Below are 17636 nucleotides of genomic sequence, written 5' to 3'. Positions count from 1 at the left end.
TGGTCATGTTCCCACCTTAAAATTGGGGCACATCAGATATGTATAATTGATCTTGGGGTGCAGGCTGTTTTATTTTATTTTATCTTTTATCCTGTATTCTGGGCTTAGTAAAGAACATCCTCAGGAAGAACCACCTTAGGGGTATTCCAGGCAAAAACTTTTTTTTATATATCAACTGGCTCCCTAAAGTTAAACAGATTTGTAAATTACTTCTATTAAAAAATCTTAATCCTTCCAATAGTTATTAGCTTCTGAAGTTTTCTGTCTAACTGCTCAATGATGATGTCACGTCACGGGAGCTGTGCATGATGGGAGAATATCCCTTGCATGATGGGAGAATATCCCCATAGGAGTTGGACAGCTCCCGGGATGTGAGTCATCAGAAAGCAGTTGGACAGAAAACAGCAACTCAACTTCAGAAGCTAATAACTATTGGAAGGATTAAGATTTTTTAATAGAAGTAATTTACAAATCTACAAGAGAGAATTGGGGCTCAGGGTAAATGATGTGTGGACACAACTGGCTTGTTATGTTAGATATTAATATTTATTAATTTATTATAGTAATCAATTTGTTTAAATTGTAAGACGTTGTAAGACGTGGTAAGTACTGTGACTTACAGGGCCCTTGCAGAGCCACGGCACTCCCTACAAATAATTATATAGTATGAATAAAATAAAAATGAAATAATACAATACTATACATAAATATAAGATGTTAATAAAACATGATAATCTTACTGAGACCAATCAAGAGTTAAAAATATCAAACGAATGGTCCTCTTTAGAGTTTGGACCTCTTTAAGTATTGGTAGCTAATAGAAACCAATGGGGCTATTATGTATAGCAATATGTCCACAATCTGATAAGTCTTTTTTGTAATTCTCTCTTGTAAATTAGTAATATTTTTATTCACCTTGGGTATAGGTGATATTGTTGGGTATCCCTGGTTGCTATTGGTTACGGTTTGAACAAAGAGCCACTCCAAATCCTCCTTTAAATTTACAAATCTGTTTAACTTTAACTTATATTTGATATATAAAAAAAAAAAAGTTTTTGCCTGGAATACCCCTTTAAAATCACAGTCCAAGACCTTCCAAGGAGTGTTTACTAGAGGTATTGAAATGATATATAAAATGAGAGAGAGATGGAGAGATTTACATGTACAGTGGTCCCTTAACATACGATGGTAATTCGTTCCAAATGAACCATCGTTAGTTGAAACCATCGTATGTTGAGGGATCCGTGCAATGTAAAGTATAGGAAGTTATACTCACCTGTCCCTGCTGCTCCGGACCATTACCGCTGCCCTGGATGTCGCCCTCCATCGCTGTTGCTGTGTCCTAGGCATGTCTCCACCGCTCCAGACTGTCTCTGTTGGCCGGGATCGTTGCTCTTCATCGCCGTCATCACGTCGCTGCGCACTCCGCTCATATTGGATGACAGGACGACATGCGCGGCGACGTGATGACGACGAAGGAGAGCAACGGCGATGCAGCGGAGCCCGAAGAAGACGGTATGGAACGTCGGGGACAGGTGAGTGACCATCACCGGACCACACGGGGCAGGAGGTTTAGTCGTTGATATTATCGTATGTCGGGGCCATCGCAGGTCGGGGGATCACTGTACATGGCTTGTCTGCTTAGCGATATCCATTAGTCCTTTCATTGTCTAAATATGTATGTTTTATGACTGGGTTCATCTACATCCAGCGATCCAACTCGGTGAACCCAGCCTAAAACTGACCACAGCTGATGAGACAGTGCATCAGTTGGCATCAGATGTTTAGCATTTGGCGGTCTCTCTCTCTCTCTCTCTCTCTCTCTCTCTCTATCAAAACCCTCTATACAATGGTTTTACTGGCTTCTCTCAAGAAAATTCAGGCGCCGTAGTAGAAACCCAAAAGAATAACAGAAAAATATTGGAGAGCGAGCACGACCACAGTATATATCTCCTTTATTATCTCCCATAAGTGCACTGAAATACTTACTTTGGAGGGGAGGAATCTCTGCTCTCCCCTCAACTCCGTTCTGTACTAGATACATATGGTTCCAGGACTAGTCCAGAAGTTCTTACCATTTTTATTTTCAAAATAAAATATACAGTAAAATAGCATCTTAATGGTATTCACCAAGGAGTAAGACTTTTGGGAAAGAGATTGTGGTGTGTGTGTTTTGAGTCGAGATGCCAAGTAGAGTCCACTGTCTTCAAAGAGGGGTGGAGCACATATGGGAAAAGGGAGTTTGATAATAGAAGGTAAAGGTCATGTGGGTTAGGCATATGGTATAGTTCCTCCTAGAAGAAGATTAGAGATAGAGGGTAAGAAGCTGAGTGATGGGAGCCACAGGGTGTGTAAACAGTCTGTACCCAGAGTGGACCTCTCCATGGCCATTCATGAAGAAGGTCTCCAGTTGTCACAAGGTCAACTCAGTGTTGAGTTTGTATTGCCCTATAGTATGTCTCCACCTTGGGAAGGCCCAGTCCATCTTGGGGTTTTCTCTGGATGACAATTTTATAATTGAAGTCTAGGTTCTTTATGGTTCCAAAGAAAATTTTGGAATTGTCTTCGCAGTTCAGTAAAGAAAGTGCATGGCATATCTATAGGTAACAAAATCATGACATAGAGGACTATAGGCATAATTTTTTTTTTTTACTTTCCCTATTACTTTTTTAATTTTGTTATGTTTAAGCCTTGAGCTAAGATTAAAGCTCAGAGACAGGATTGTGTGGGACCACAGATCTGGGGATGGGTGCAAATAAAAAAATGATTTCTGTTACAGGTGTTTCCCAGGAACAACTTGGTTTCCATAATTCTTAAATGGAAGATGTTTGGAACAACCAGATTATATCTAGAGTTGGCTGCTCACCCATACTAAGTAATCAGGTCATTAGGGCCTTGGTAAGTGAGGTGACCAAGAACCCAATGGTCTGGCTGAGCTCAAACAATCTTGTGTTCAGATGACAAAAGTTTCCAGCAGGTTAAAGGGGTTGTCCAGCAGTTTTTTTTTTTATAATTTCTGGTTTCTTGAAAAAACAGCACTCCACAATCTGGGTTTTATGGTAGAGAAGCCAAAAAAAAGCCTTCTAAAAACAAGATTGAACTTTTTGGCCTCAAGTATGTAAAAGTAAATAGTAAATTAGATAAATGTAAAGTTTCTCAAATGCTCTTTTTTTTTATGATTTTATTCACAATTCTCAAACATATACAACAATCCAAACAATGATGTATAATCCCGCTGCTACTAACCCCCCCCCCCCCCTCGATCAAGTGCCAGAAAGGAGACAAGAGCACCAGGAATATAAGAAAATAGGATCTTTTGAGAACTAAAGAGGAGTTATCCAACAAAACCCAAACAAAACCTGAGGGGAGTACTAGAGGAACCAAAAAGAAAAAAAAAGGAAAATGAAGGGAGGAGAAGAGGGGGAAAGGGAAATAAATAAAACAAAATAGAAAAAGAACAAAAGGGGATAGGGTAAGTACTAAGAAAGAGAAGATTGAAGAAATAGAATAGCGGTTACTAATTCCTTTTAGTTTAGTCTGTCCAAGGGCCTAAATTTTAACCATCTAGACCATGCTTTATTAAAATTGGGAAGTGTGCCATTAATAGCAGCTATGGACCTTTCCATCAGACAATTGTGTTGAGTAATGTTAAGTATATTATTAATTTCTGGAATTTCGGTACTCTTCTATTTTGCTGCTATTCTATTTCTTGCTGTTGTCAAGCAGTGTGCTAGAACTGTTGTTTCTGAGATTGTTAAATGCTCTAGGTTGAGGTTCAAGAGTGCTACTTCTGGACCCCAAACGAACTTACAACCTATAATTCTACATATTGAAGATTTGACTCCAGAGGCTCTGGATGTAAGGGCACTCCCACCACATGTGCACCAGTGTTCTAACCTGTGTGTTACAGCGCCAGCATTTATCAGAAACATTCGGGTACCTTCTCGAAAATCTGTGGGGTGTCAGATGCCATCTATAAAATAATTTTCTGTCGATCTCGAAATGGGATGCGCACCTGGAGGTCCTAGCACATAAAGTGAAAGCATTGGCCCATTGCTCTTCAGAGAAGGACTTCCCCAAATCCGCCTCCCACCTCGCACAGAACAACAGAGGTTCTCTTTTTTTCCCCGCAGTGCCCTATAACATTTAGAGATGCCTTTCATGATCACTTTTGGCTCAGTAAATTCTTTAGTATAGAAATTTTTTAGTATAGAAAATGTATTATGCTTCGGGACGTCCACTGTGCTTATAAAATGTCTAAGTTGGAAGAATTTATAGAAGTCTTTAGTTGGTAGCTGGTATTTAGCTTGGAATTGGTCGAAGGGGAGAAGCTTTCCTCCATCTAACATATTATCATATGTGTGTATCCCCTGATCTATCCAATTTTTAAAACATGTATTGTTAATTTGCATCTGTATGATTTCTAGTGGGGTTTCACCTATGCTCAATGGAAATAATGTGTTTTGGACTATAGGGAGATTCCATATAATTTCCAGAGGTTTTAGAACTCAATCTTTGGCTCCATAATGCCCCTTTTAACGTTGGCTCTGGGACCAAACATGTCTCCATTTCTACCCATTGTTTTGAGTTATCATTACGCCACCAGTATTGCAGTTGTTCCAAAACTATGGCATATTGATATCTTTTCAAATCAGGGCATCCCATTCCTCCCTGGTCCACTGGGAGATATAGTAAATCGGCTCTTACTCTGGCTTTCTTTTTTATCCAAACTATTTCCATTAAATGCTTCTGCAATACGGATATCGTCCCCTTGGGCATCACTACTGGCAGGTTACGCAGGCAGTATAAAATTTTTGGCAGTATTACCATTTTCACTACTGCAATTCGCCCTGCCCAGGTCAGTGGCAGTTTATTATATGTTTCACTTGCCTTTGATATCATAGAGCATAACCTAGCAATATTTACTTCTATTATATTAGATAGGGGACTTGTTATTGATACCCCCAAATATGTAATCTGATCTTTGGCCCATTGAAAAGAAAAACATTTTTTGTAAATTATTTTTAAGATCAGGTGGAATTGCGATGCCTAATATCATGGACTTGGTCATGTTAAATTATTATAAAGTTAACTCCCCAAATTCTTTTAAAAGGGCAATGATAATGTCATCTGCAAATAGTCCTATACGATGGTTCTCATTACCCACTTGTACTCCTACTATATCCAGTGATGAACGTATTGCTTCCGCAAATTATTCCATCATCATCGTAAAGATCAGAGGTGACAGTGGGCACCTCTGTCTGGTCCTATTTGAAATAAAAAAAAATTTTGGACCTGACTCCAGAGGTGTAAACCCTTGCAGAGGGGTCTGAGTACAAGGCAAGAATACTTTTTACACTAGCTCCTCCTAAGCCAAATTTCTCTAACACACTAATCTTGGGTAACCCCAATGTACCCTATCGAATGCCTTCGATAGGATTCGTCGGGTTCCATCGGTCACCTGTCGACCCGGCACAAACCCCCACCTGGTCATTGTGTATTAATTGTGGTAATATTTTATTTAATCTTTTAGCAAGAATAGAAGACTATATTTTTAAGTCTGTATTTAACAGTGCTATTGGTCTATAGTGGGCTGGCTCATCCAACGATTTCCCCTCCTTAGGTAGGGTTACAATAAATGCTTCCAACATTTCCTGTGGGAATGAGCCACACTTTAATACCTCATTATATAGTTTTGTTAGGTACGGGACTAGAAGTGATTTATGGGTTTTAAAATATTAATTTGAAAGTCCATCCGGTCCCGGGGACTTATTCAGTTTTAATGCTTCTATGGCTTTACTTACTTCTAATTCATTAATGGGCTTTTCCAGTTCATTTAGTTCATCTTTCATGACCTGTGGTAATTTTAATCTGTCCAGGAAGAGCTGTATTTGTTCCTCCGCTGGTTGTATTGTAGATTCATCTAGTTTAACATTATAAAGTTTATTATAATAGTCTGCAAAGACGTCAGCTATGCCCTTAGGGTCTATAATTTTATCCTTATAATTATTATTAATGTAGGGGATACGAGATTTTACTTGACGAGCCTTTACTTGTTTGGCTAGGAGTGCTCCTGGCCTACTGCCCTGCCAGTACTGAGACAGCCATAGATTACGCACTGCAGAATCAAATTCATGATGATTTAGTTGGTGTAGTTTGTTATTAAGTTCCGAGATTTCCTTTGCTCTTTGATTATTATACTGAGATTTATTTAGGGAGTGTAGTTGAACTAGTTGTTGTTGGGTTTTAAGAATGGCTTGCCTATTTTGTTTTTAAAAAAACGCAGTCTGTTTAATAAAATGGCCCCTTATCGTTGCTTTATGAGCACACCAAAGAGTGGACTCAGATACCTCCCCATTATCATTAATAGAGAAGTAGGTCTCCACCATTTTTTTTGTTGGTGGTTCAGGTGGTTCAGGACATATGCATTCAGGCGCCACACCGTATTTACATATGCATTATATGATTCCCTTAAGTCAAGGAAAATGAGGCTATGGTCCGACCATGTCATTGTGCCAATATCTGTAGATTCAACCCTATCTAGGCAATAGGCTTCCAGTAGAAAAAAGTCGATTCTAGTGTATGTGCCATGTCTTGGTGAGTGAAACGTAAAATCCCTCTCTCCAGGGTGCTGTACCCGCCATGGGTCTATTAATTGATAAGAGCTGAGGGTTTTGTCATAAGGTGTTGGTTCCCTGTGTAGTGGAGTCCATTGATGGTCATGTAGTCATGTTGAAATCCCCCATCATTACTAGGCTACCCTTTATGAATCTATATACTCTTTTTAAGACCTTTTTTTTTTTAAATGTGTGTTGCTTACGGTTGGGACTATATATACCTACCAATGTGTACTCTACATTATTTATACAACAGACTAAGATCACATATCTACCTTTCTCATCCAAAATTTGCTTGTAAAAAATCCAAATGCTCTTGATCTTTTTGTTGCAGTTAAAATAGTGGACAGCAACGCACAAGAAGTGAAGCCAAACACTCTGGGGAATATTGTAGTTAAGTAAGTTCCCTACTTTGAACTTTATCTGTCATGTCTTACATGTGTCTGTGTATCACAAAGAATAACTATACACACTAGAAGGGGACATGCTTTTCAGATATTGTATGAAGTATTTGCTCACACCAGGACTTCAGTAATACAATGTATTTTTGATGATAAATGTTAAAAACTGCTAAAGTACGTCACATTTTTTCAATTAAAGGAATTTGTAACTACCAAGCGATAAAATAAAAAAAATTAAAAAAAAAAAACTGTTCATTTACCTACAGTGCAGTATATAAACAAATGATGGAATTGTACACTTATTAAAATAAAGGCAGGATCTGTAGCTCCTGAACACATGTAGGTTGTCAAAGCTGACATTCCAGCTGGTCCCATAATTTCTCGACTGGCAATAAATTTGGCAACTGGACAGGCCATGGTAGTGTTGCAGTGTAGCAGAGACCTTCCCGAGAAAGCATTATCCTTCCATTAACCATGGTTACTACTGTCTGTCTTGTGTGGTGGCTTCCCAGATAATCACAATTATGGGACAGAGTGGTGCTCCAGAGCAGGCAGGATTGAACAGTTTACCATGAGGCCTCCATAGTCGAACTCCATTGTCGTCAGATCCTAAACTTAACCTGAATTTGTAGGTAAAGACCATACAGTTCAATTCAGTAGCAGTCCTGGTCTTTCATTCACGATACCACTGTAAATGAAGGTGAAATATGGATGTCAATGGCAAGACGCATAATGGTCACCGTGACACCTGGGAGTGGCCTGGGCAGAGAAAGAGAGGAGTCTGAATAGTGGACAAGGAAATGGTGGAATCTGCTTGTACTTGTCAGCAGATCAAATGATCCTTTCTACTAATGGTCTGTTTGGGCTGCCCAGAGCCTGTTAGCTGGTGTGTGCACTCACATAACCTTTGCTTCCAGCATCTCTAAACAACTTGATAAGAACAGCCCCGATGGCAGGCAATTTATCAAAATAACCGTCCTGTTTTTCTCAGTCCACAGAGGTCTGTCAATTGGACAAAATGTCTTCAAGTGCATTGTACAGGCATGTTAAACAATTAGTGATTTCTTGCCAAGAGGTGCATTAACCAAAAGTAGCCTCTGAGAGCCTTTTTATGGGGAAATGGAGGAAGCACTTTTATTCACATTTGTGACAACACTCAGTTTCTAATCAGACCACACCTCTAATCATTTATATATCTGCCTGAGACATAACTGCAAGAAACTTGAAGAGTTATCAAAAACACTTAAGTGACTGCAAACAATCTGCAGCAAGATTTGGTGGCATCAGGCACAAAGGTTTCCATTTGTACAGTAGGGTGCATATTAAACACTGATGGTCTGAAGTCCAAAAGGCAATTTGTTTCTTAGAGGCAGACTGTGAGGTTGCTATAGGGCTCTTGGAGGGGACCCAGAGCCAATTTGTCCAATTCATTTTTCTATTGTTGAAAACTGTGCAAAGCTCCTCTCTCCAGCTTTTTTTGTTGTCAACAAACTATTGGATATAGGAATTGACCGATGGGTCATGGAAAGCAAAGGAAACTTAAAGGGGTATTCTGGGAATTTTTTTTATTTGACTATGCTACCGGGACTGTAAAGTTAGTGTAGTTCATAATATAGTGTCTGTACCTGCGAGTGACTGTTTTCTCACAATTCTTCTGTGATTTTCACCCCAATATTTATTTTTAACAGTATACAAAATGACTGTTGTCTCAGATTTTTCCCAGCTTGCAATGTGGCCGAGACCTGACTCACTAGCCAGCTGATGACAGGGAGCCTGACTGCTTCAATGGCTGTATTGGTCGCTTGGTTGTAGAGATCAATCTGCAACTAATGCAACAGCTGTAGGCACCTGATTGAAAACCACAGGTCTTTTGTTTCAATGGGTGGGGTGGCTGATGTGTGGGAGGGAGGAAAATGGAATTGTGGTATTTGTAACACAGTTCACAAAAAGCTTGCTACAGTGTTATGGTAATCTCACAACATAGCCATTTAGCCCCAAGACAAGCCCATATCCTTCCTAAGCATGTCCATTACTGTCTGCCAGGTAGGTACTAAAATCACCTTATGGTGGATAACCCCTTTAAGAAAACAGACATTTCTGTCCTAGGATGCCTCTCTATGCCACTGTAAAGACATTCACCTTTACTGACTCAGCAGCACAATAATCGGCTTCAACATAATCAAACCATATACAGTAACAACCAATGTTATGGGAATCTGTTCTGCAGAATGATTAAATAAAACTGGTACTTTTTGAGCATACAGATGGTATGTTTGAAAGAGGAACACTCAGACTACACTCAAGCATGGTGGTGGCTCTGTGATGTTTTGGGGCTGCATTGCTTTCTCTGGCACTGGACAGCTGCAGTACATGGAGTAAAATATGGATTCAAGCAAGTATCAGGAAATTCAAGCAAAAATGTCATGCTTACTGTGAGAATAATAATCCCAAGCATACCCCAAAGTCCACTAGGGCTTGGTTTCAGAAAATGTCCTGGAAAATTCAAAAATTCACAAACGCCTTGAACTCCTTAGAAAGTCTGTGGAGTTTGAAGAAGCAAACACACTAAAGAATATTAGAGAACCGGAGGCAACTTCCCATGAGGAATGAGTTTTAGGGTTCCTTAGAAACACTGCCAAAAGCTGGTGTCTGGTTATGCATTATGTTTGCAGCAGGTCACAATAGGCTACTTAAAATGAGGATTCCAATCTGTTACTATGTCATATTTGGTTTTTCTTTTGCTTTAGGTTGCCTTTGCCTCCAGGAGCATTTTCGACTCTTTGGAAAAATGAAGAATTGTTTAAGAGCCTCTATTTTAAGAAGTTTACCGTAAGTATAATGTGGAAGCCATTTTTGAAAAATAGATTGCAATACTTATTTTTTATTTATTTATTTATTTATTTTACTCTTAAATTTGTATTCATACATATTCACCAGGGATATTATGACACAATGGATGCAGGCTACATGGATGATAATGGATATGTGTATGTGTTGTCAAGGGTTGATGACGTCATCAACGTTGCAGGACATAGGTTATCTGCAGGAGCCATTGAAGAGGTTAGTCAATCGGTCTATATTTCCTGTCAAAAATATTACTAAGGGTACAAATACAACCATGTTGTACATAGCAGTATAGTCAATGTAAAAACGACTGTGTTTTAATGGTGATATGGCAGATTATTTAATTTATAGATACAAAATGGATGACAAGTTATCTTTCAAAGTATGTTGCCTGAGCCAGAAGCCATAGGTGGTCCCAATCGGCCTCTCCCTCTCCCACCAGCTATGAATAATAGATCTCTCCCTTTACCCAAACAAGGAGAGCTCCATCAACAAAGGCCAGTAGGGCAGGCAGAAGCCACCGGGGACCCATGGTTCAGGCTACAAGTGATGACAACTTCCTCTTAAAATACCACCAGCTAAGATATGGCTTGCCCCATTTAAACTTTGGCCTGTAGATAGTGCAGAATGTTCTTATTAATAATAGTGTTGGAAATCTAGAGAGTTTTACTTTGTATTATTTGATACACAAGTTAGTTTTTTTTCTTCTTATTGCAGTCCGTATTACTACATAAATCAGTGGCAGACTGTGCTGTGGTTGGCTTGGAAGATCCTTTAAAAGGTCATGTTCCTCTGGCTATGTGTGTACTACGGAACGGTAAGGAATTTATTGCCAAATATACCCACATATAGCTATGATGTTAAGGCATTAACTATCTAATATAAATATGACTTATTTAAGGTGTGGAAAAATCAAAAGACAAACTAACCAATGAAATAGTGTTACTTGTCCGAGAACATATTGGGCCTGTTGCAGCATTCCGGAAAGTGGTCATTGTGAAGCAGCTACCGAAAACACGTTCTGGCAAGATTCCTCGGTCCACTCTCTCTGCACTAGCTAATGGTAAACCATACCAGGTAAGCCACAAGTGTCAGTCCCAGTGTAGAATATGCATCTCCCATTAAACCTGTCTAATAAAACCAATTTCAGCTCATACAGGGCTAAGAAGTCCAGTGGGCTGTCCTTATTGGTGACTGACAGTTATCTTGGTGTGTACACGCATTGGACTCCTAAGGACAAAATGAGCAGAGATTTACTTGAATAAATGACAAGTTATACGGAATCTTTTCACACAATCAATCTGCTTTGCTACTTCTGGTCTATAACATTCTGCCTACAGATTGGACTGCACTTTCAATGTGATTCCCTTGAAATAATACAAGTTCTATATGGCATAGTGGTGCAGATGTGTCCTTTCTTATCGCTCAACTAAAAGTGTACCTTTCCTTTACAAAAACGCAATATGCAGGGCTTTTCCAAACTTTTTAGGGCATTCTAGAGTATAAAAAAGGGGGTCTAATTGAAGGACACTGAATCTCCCTATCAGTGGACAGCCCATTGATTTCAAGTGTTTTTATTTTGTCCATCATACATAAATACATATTTTGTCCATCATACATCTATACATGGATAGAACTGTACCCTTCAGTTAAAGCCAGAAAAACCCCACAATGTTCCCTGAAATAGTTTTAAACTGACAAAATTAATAATGAATAACAATTTACTAAAAATTTTAATTGATGACAATCAAACATTGATTCAAATTGTTGTTCAACCGAATCATTTTGAGAAACAAAATAACAAAACTGTCCTGGACAAAAATGATGATCCCCTGAACTTAATATTTTGTTGCACAACCTTTTTGAGACAGTCACTGTAGTTCACCGATGTCTGTAACTCTCAATGAGATGTCTGCTCCAGATACTGCTCCAGCTGTCTCAGGTGTGAAGGTGTCTTCTCCAGAATGTATGTTTCAGCTCCTTCCAAAGATGTTCAATAGGATTTAGATCAGCATTTTTCTTGAAAAGAAACACTGTACCTACTGTAATGCATGGAGGTAGCTCGGTTATATTTTGGGGCTGCTTTGCTGCATCTGGCACAGGGTGTCTTGAATCTATACAGGATACAATGAAATCTAAAAGGGGTAACAGATTTGTAAATTACTTCTATTAAAAAATCTTAATCCTTCTAGTACTTATTAGCTGCTGAATACTACAGAGGAAATTCTTTTCTTTTTGGAACACAGAGCTCTCTGCTGACATCATGACCACAGTGCTCTCTGCTAACATCTCTGTCCATTTTAGGAACTGTCCAGAGCAGCATATGTTTGCTATGGGGATTTTCTTCTACTCTGGACAGTTCCTAAAAGAAAATAATTTCCTCTGTAGTATTCAGCAGATAATAAATACTAGAAGAATTAAGATTTTTTAAGAGAAGTAATTTACAAATCTGTTTTAACTTTCTGGCACCAGTTGTTTAAAAAAAAAAAAAAAAAGTTTTCCACCAGAGTACCCCTTTAAGCCATTTTTGGGGCAAAAAAAGTACAAAAGTCTCATTGAGAGTTACAGAAATCACTTCAGTGCAGAAACTTCCTCCAAAGGTTGTAGAACAAAAAATTAAATTGGCAAGGTCATATCCAAAAACCTTATGTAGTATGGTTGTTTATTTTATATATATATATATATATATAATATTAAAGAAAACGGCTCCTAGAAAATCCCATTACTAGGGGTTCCCATACCTACTGGGACACTAACCAGTCCTGCAGCAGCATCAGCTTGTCCATGAGTCATGGACAAGAGATGATTCATGGACAAGGCTGCATGAGTAGACACACCAATCACCTCCCACCACCACAAGGGAGGGACACTGCCCCTTCCCCTGAGAGGATTTCTAACACTGTGAGCTAATGAAAAGAGGTACATGGTCAGGATTAGGTACTGAGCAAGATATACCTTTTTTTTTTTTTTTTCCGTGGAATCTGACTCTAAGAATCTGGCTTTAAGTTCAGGGGACCATCATTTTTGTCCAGACCAGTTTCATTATTTTGTTTTTCAAAATTATTCTGTTAAACCACAATTCAAAACCAGTGTCTGAATTACATTAGCTAATTTTTAGTAAATTTTTACTTTTGTTAGTTTCAAGTTATTTCAGTGAGCATTGTGGTTTTCTTTGCTGAAGGGTTCAAACTATTTTGTCCACGTCTGTAGCTTTCTGCTTGTAGACATTCTGTGAAAATACTATAAAGAGGATCTGACACGTTTAATAGTAATACCTCTTTCACTAATACTTTAAAGGGGTATTCCGGCCATAGACATGAATGGAGGGGGCGTGGCGTGACATCACAAGGGGGCATCGCGTCACGTCGCCAGTCCTGGAAACACAGAGGATAGAGATCACGGGGGGTCCCGGCGGCGAGCCCCCCGAGATCAGACATCTTATCCCCTATGCTTTGGATAGGGGGTAAGATGTCTTTGGCTGGAATACCCCTTTAAGTCTGAGAAAAAAAATAAACATTTTGGGCAGATATGAAACAGACTGAAACCCAACAGATACGTGTGAAAAAGTGTCTAAAATTCGTATTTATCTATGCAAGGATTTAGTTTTGGTTTTCTGTTACTGAATGCTAAATCCCAATCCAGCCATACAGAGTGTTATATGATAAAATTCTGGCCATCTGCCGCAGCTACTAGAGGAAGCTCTCTGCATATAGATTTATACAAACACTCTGTAAAAATCCTGTGGTCGTAAACTTCTCAGTGGTGCCTCCAGACAACCAGAGATTTGTCATTGGCCTTTATAGCTCTACTAGCATTCCACAGTTTTTCCTACCTAATCCTTGTGGGGGAGGAAAAGCAACATAGGAGGAAGTACTTGTCCTCATATTCCGTCCTCACATCCTGTCTGCATATCCTGACCTCATATCCTGATCTCATATCCTGTCCTCATCTCCCGCCCTCATATCTCATCCTCATAATATATCCTGTGGGGCTGAGTTGTGATGAAGAGATTGTAGGCCGAAAATAGGAGACGTGGTTTTGTGGAAGTGGGCATGACTTGCAAGCCGGACCAATGCACAAAAAGAGTAGAACATTTAAGGTGTGTGACTTAAATGGTGGGTGTGGCTTTGCAAGGTGGGGTGTGGCATGTGAAAGGGGTGAGGCTGGGATGACACACTCACCGGGAGATACAGAGCTTGTGGAGTAAGGTACTGGAAGTTCTATATACTTGCATGGGACTTAAGACAAAAAGTCCATCCTTCACATAAGGGGGTAGGTTAGGGTTAATTTAACTATCATATATTTTTATTTGACATAAAAGTAACATGTGTACTAAATTTCATAAAAATATCTCCAGCCATATTGAAGTTATACTCGAACATACATTTCCCATAGACTTGCATGGGACTTTAAACAAAAACCCCGACCGTCGCAAATGGGGGGTGAGTAACGGTTACATCACCTATCCTATGTTTGTTGTTGACATATAAGTAACATGTATACCAAGTTTCATGGAAATATCTTTAACAGTTTGGAAGTGATGCTAGAACATTAACATATTGAGTTTTATATATATGGATGAAGGGATGGAGGAGATTTTGAGCTATGTAATAGAACAATTGTTTTATTTTAACCTAAACCCCAAAAATCTAACAACACTATTTTATTTATTTTTTTTAATTGTATTTTCTTTTACAGATTGGGCCAACCATCGAGGATCCTACTGTGTTCAAAGATATTGAAGAAGCTGTAAAAGCAGCATTGTGAATCAGTGAGACACCTTTTTTTCTAAAATAGTCCAAACCACTGTACAAAGAAGCAGCTATAACAGCTCAAAGAAACTAGGACATTTTAGGTTGTTAACCCCTTAATGCTTACCGCCACACATTTATGGCATCCTGCAAAACTGACACAGGCTTCCTGAGTTGGCTGCCACATATTGAAGGACTCCTGCCGCAACTGACCCCGGGGGATTAAATAGAATTAACAAACTTGTGATTTCTATCCATTATCACCAGTCAAACTAAATTTTATCTGTTTAGTTATTATTAGTAGTAAGAACTGTTGATAGAACACAATTCCTTCTGAAACTGTACTATTGTATACATATGTATGCATTCATATTTATGCACACACATAAGTGACTATGTAGTGCATTGAAAAAAAATATACATCTATGTTGCCAATAGAATTAGCTGTTTACTGTATAGTTGTTATGGGAAATCCTACCTGCCAATGCCACATGAATAACATGTTAAATGTGAAACATAGTTTATAACGTTGGAGGGTTTACAGTTCTTTTTCAGCCTACACGAATATAATTTAAAGGCTCATTTGTGTGATTTTAATCTTGATGGGCTTTCCATTGTGAAGGGCTGTTGTAGGTGTTTGACTCTTTTTTTTTTTTTATTATTATTATTAAACAAATGTTGTATCTGAAAGAAAGTTTCTTAGCTTTAGATGCCTCGGTCTTGTACTTTTGTTTTTCATAAGTCACTAAATCAAATACTCTAAGCCTATCTTTGACACAACCAAAATTGACCTTTTTTCTGGTCATAGATCCTCTTAGAAGATCGTTCAGGAGACTGAAGAGAGGGGCTGAGGACTGAGTTGTCAGGCAACAAGAAGACCAAATGAGAGCAGGAACACAACAGCCTCTTATTTCCTGTGTTGCCTCAAACAAATAGCAGAAAATAGAATAGCCCTCATTTACTAATGTCAACCCAACTCTTTTTGTCGGGTTGTGCGACCAAATTTGTGTCGCATAGCCCATGCGACACAAATGTGGTTGCACAACTCGACAAAATATATCATCACTCCGACTGTTTTTTAAACCCATCAAAATGGGCGTGGTTATCACAAAAAGGGGCGTGTTCCCGACAAAAAAGAAAAAACACTCGGAGTATGATGAAAAACTCACAGGAAAACCTGTGAATTTTCCTTCACCAAAACCCGACTCTGAGCTGTCGGGAAATTATGCAAATCTGACTAAATCCTACCCCCATCATGGAACAGGGTCTGTTCCATGTTGGGGGTAGTAGTACAGGGGCAGAGGGGTTGATCGCATCGGGTCTAATTTCTGAGACCTGATCCGATCAAAAGTTATTAAGCAGGGAAACGGGCGGCATGCTCTGCTCCCCAGCGATGTATGATGTATTTTACTTTCAAATTCCCCGGCGGTATACCTGAATGGCCGGTACTGAAAAGCCAATCGGGGATCCCTGCAGGGTTCTCAAATAGAAAAGCTGCGATGAGGAAAGATATATAGAATCGCTGGGGGTTTTGTATATGTCCACATAGCGCATGTTATATATGCCCCCCACAGAGCACAATCATAAGCTCCCAGTAGCGCTATCATTGGCAAGCATTTTATTAGCAGAGCATCTCTCCGGGAAGCCGCTGACCGATGCTCTGCTAATGCTCCGCTTGTCAGTGATAGCGCTTCAGAGGCACATGTGTATAGAAGCGAAGTGGGGACCAGACATATAGCGTTATCTGGTCCCCACTTCACTTCTATACACAATCCTCCTGAGTACAAACACCACAGCTGCCCCGTCGCCTCCCCAATCCCTGGTGTTATAATTACCTGTTCCCGAGGTACGCGATCCTTCTGGCTCCGGCGCTGTGGTTGTGCGCTGCGATGCGCAATGACAAGGGACATCCCCAACGCGACCTCACAGTCAGTGCGCACAAGGACACAAATTTTTTTTCCCATGCGACACATTAGTAAATCAGGGAGAAAAATACACAGAGTAAATGAAGAGACACTCAGAGATAAAACCGACACTCTTAGTAAATGAGGGCCAATATGTTTTATCTTTCACTGATTTGGCAGGTGACAGAAGTGCTCATGGCTTTCATGGCCATCTACCCTTCCTCTATCACACTTTCTCCTGGGGAGGGCAATAACCCACTTCATAATATCCTTGTATTTTACTGGAGAGCTATGTATTGTTGGGCATTCCGCAGCATTTCTCACATTATTTTATAAATCTTCACACAATCTCTCATAGCACCTCACTTTGTTGTTACTTTTTCTCTTTTGATGCTCAGCCCATATACTTTAACAATAACTACCCTAGTTATTATATGATTAGTTGGCTCTATTCAACCCCGCTCAATAGCTACAAAGGGTTAGAGAGAACATTTGCCGCTGTCCTATTTAAAAAAAAAATAATAATAAATCGCCATTATCAAATAGATAAAGGCCAGTCCTTATTACCTTCCTTGCTCCCAAGCTCCTCTTCAGATCCAGGCAAAGTTACAATTGATGTCATATCCTAAAGCTTGACCGTGTCTGGACCCATTGCAGATGTACTTGGACTTAAAGAAGAGCCTTGGAGTGAAGACAGTAAGTATATTAGACTGGTTTCAGCTCGGCAGCAAACTTTGCAGTCATCAGACTTAATTATGTTGGTATTGGTTTAACATTAAAGAAAAGAGAATAGAGCCAAATAATGCCAGTATAGTTGTAGATCTAGGGCAGAAAAAAAGATAATGTTTAAATTCTTGCTTGTTTAGTTCACTGGAAGTAAATGACTTAATCCCTGTTGGTTTAGCTCTCCAGGCTCCAGAGCGCTCTTGTTTTTTTTTTAGTTTTCTTCTTCCTCCCTGCACTGATCATGGAGGTGAACCCACCAAGGTAAAAGAGGGGACCATATAGCAGTTACTGTGAAACAAAACCTTTACCTTAATTTTAATAGAGATCCGAGAAGCAAGGGGCCCACTGCTCGGTTGTCTTTGTTGTATTTAAAGAGAAGAAAAGTATTAAGAA

General features: G+C 39.3%; 1 protein-coding gene across 2 annotated transcripts in view; it reads left to right on the top strand.

Annotated features, from left to right (window-relative positions):
• ACSS3 (acyl-CoA synthetase short chain family member 3) overlaps positions 1 to 15282 on the top strand; it is a 112588-nt gene extending 97306 nt beyond the window's left edge. For both annotated transcript variants that reach the window (XM_056574444.1, XM_056574443.1), the window contains exons 12-17: positions 6952 to 7015; positions 9766 to 9847; positions 9956 to 10078; positions 10580 to 10679; positions 10764 to 10939; positions 14561 to 15282. In XM_056574444.1, coding sequence (XP_056430419.1) covers positions 6952 to 7015; positions 9766 to 9847; positions 9956 to 10078; positions 10580 to 10679; positions 10764 to 10939; positions 14561 to 14629 — 614 coding nt within the window. In that variant the 3' untranslated portion in view covers positions 14630 to 15282. The remainder of the gene's footprint in view (positions 1 to 6951; positions 7016 to 9765; positions 9848 to 9955; positions 10079 to 10579; positions 10680 to 10763; positions 10940 to 14560) is intronic.
• Positions 15283 to 17636: the final 2354 nt, after the last annotated feature.

Source organism: Hyla sarda, chromosome 4, assembly GCF_029499605.1.
Source record: "Hyla sarda isolate aHylSar1 chromosome 4, aHylSar1.hap1, whole genome shotgun sequence".
In the NCBI taxonomy this organism is placed as follows: Eukaryota; Metazoa; Chordata; class Amphibia; order Anura; family Hylidae; genus Hyla; species Hyla sarda.
Note: the sequence above shows the minus strand (reverse complement) of the source record. Positions and strands in the feature narration are given on the sequence as shown.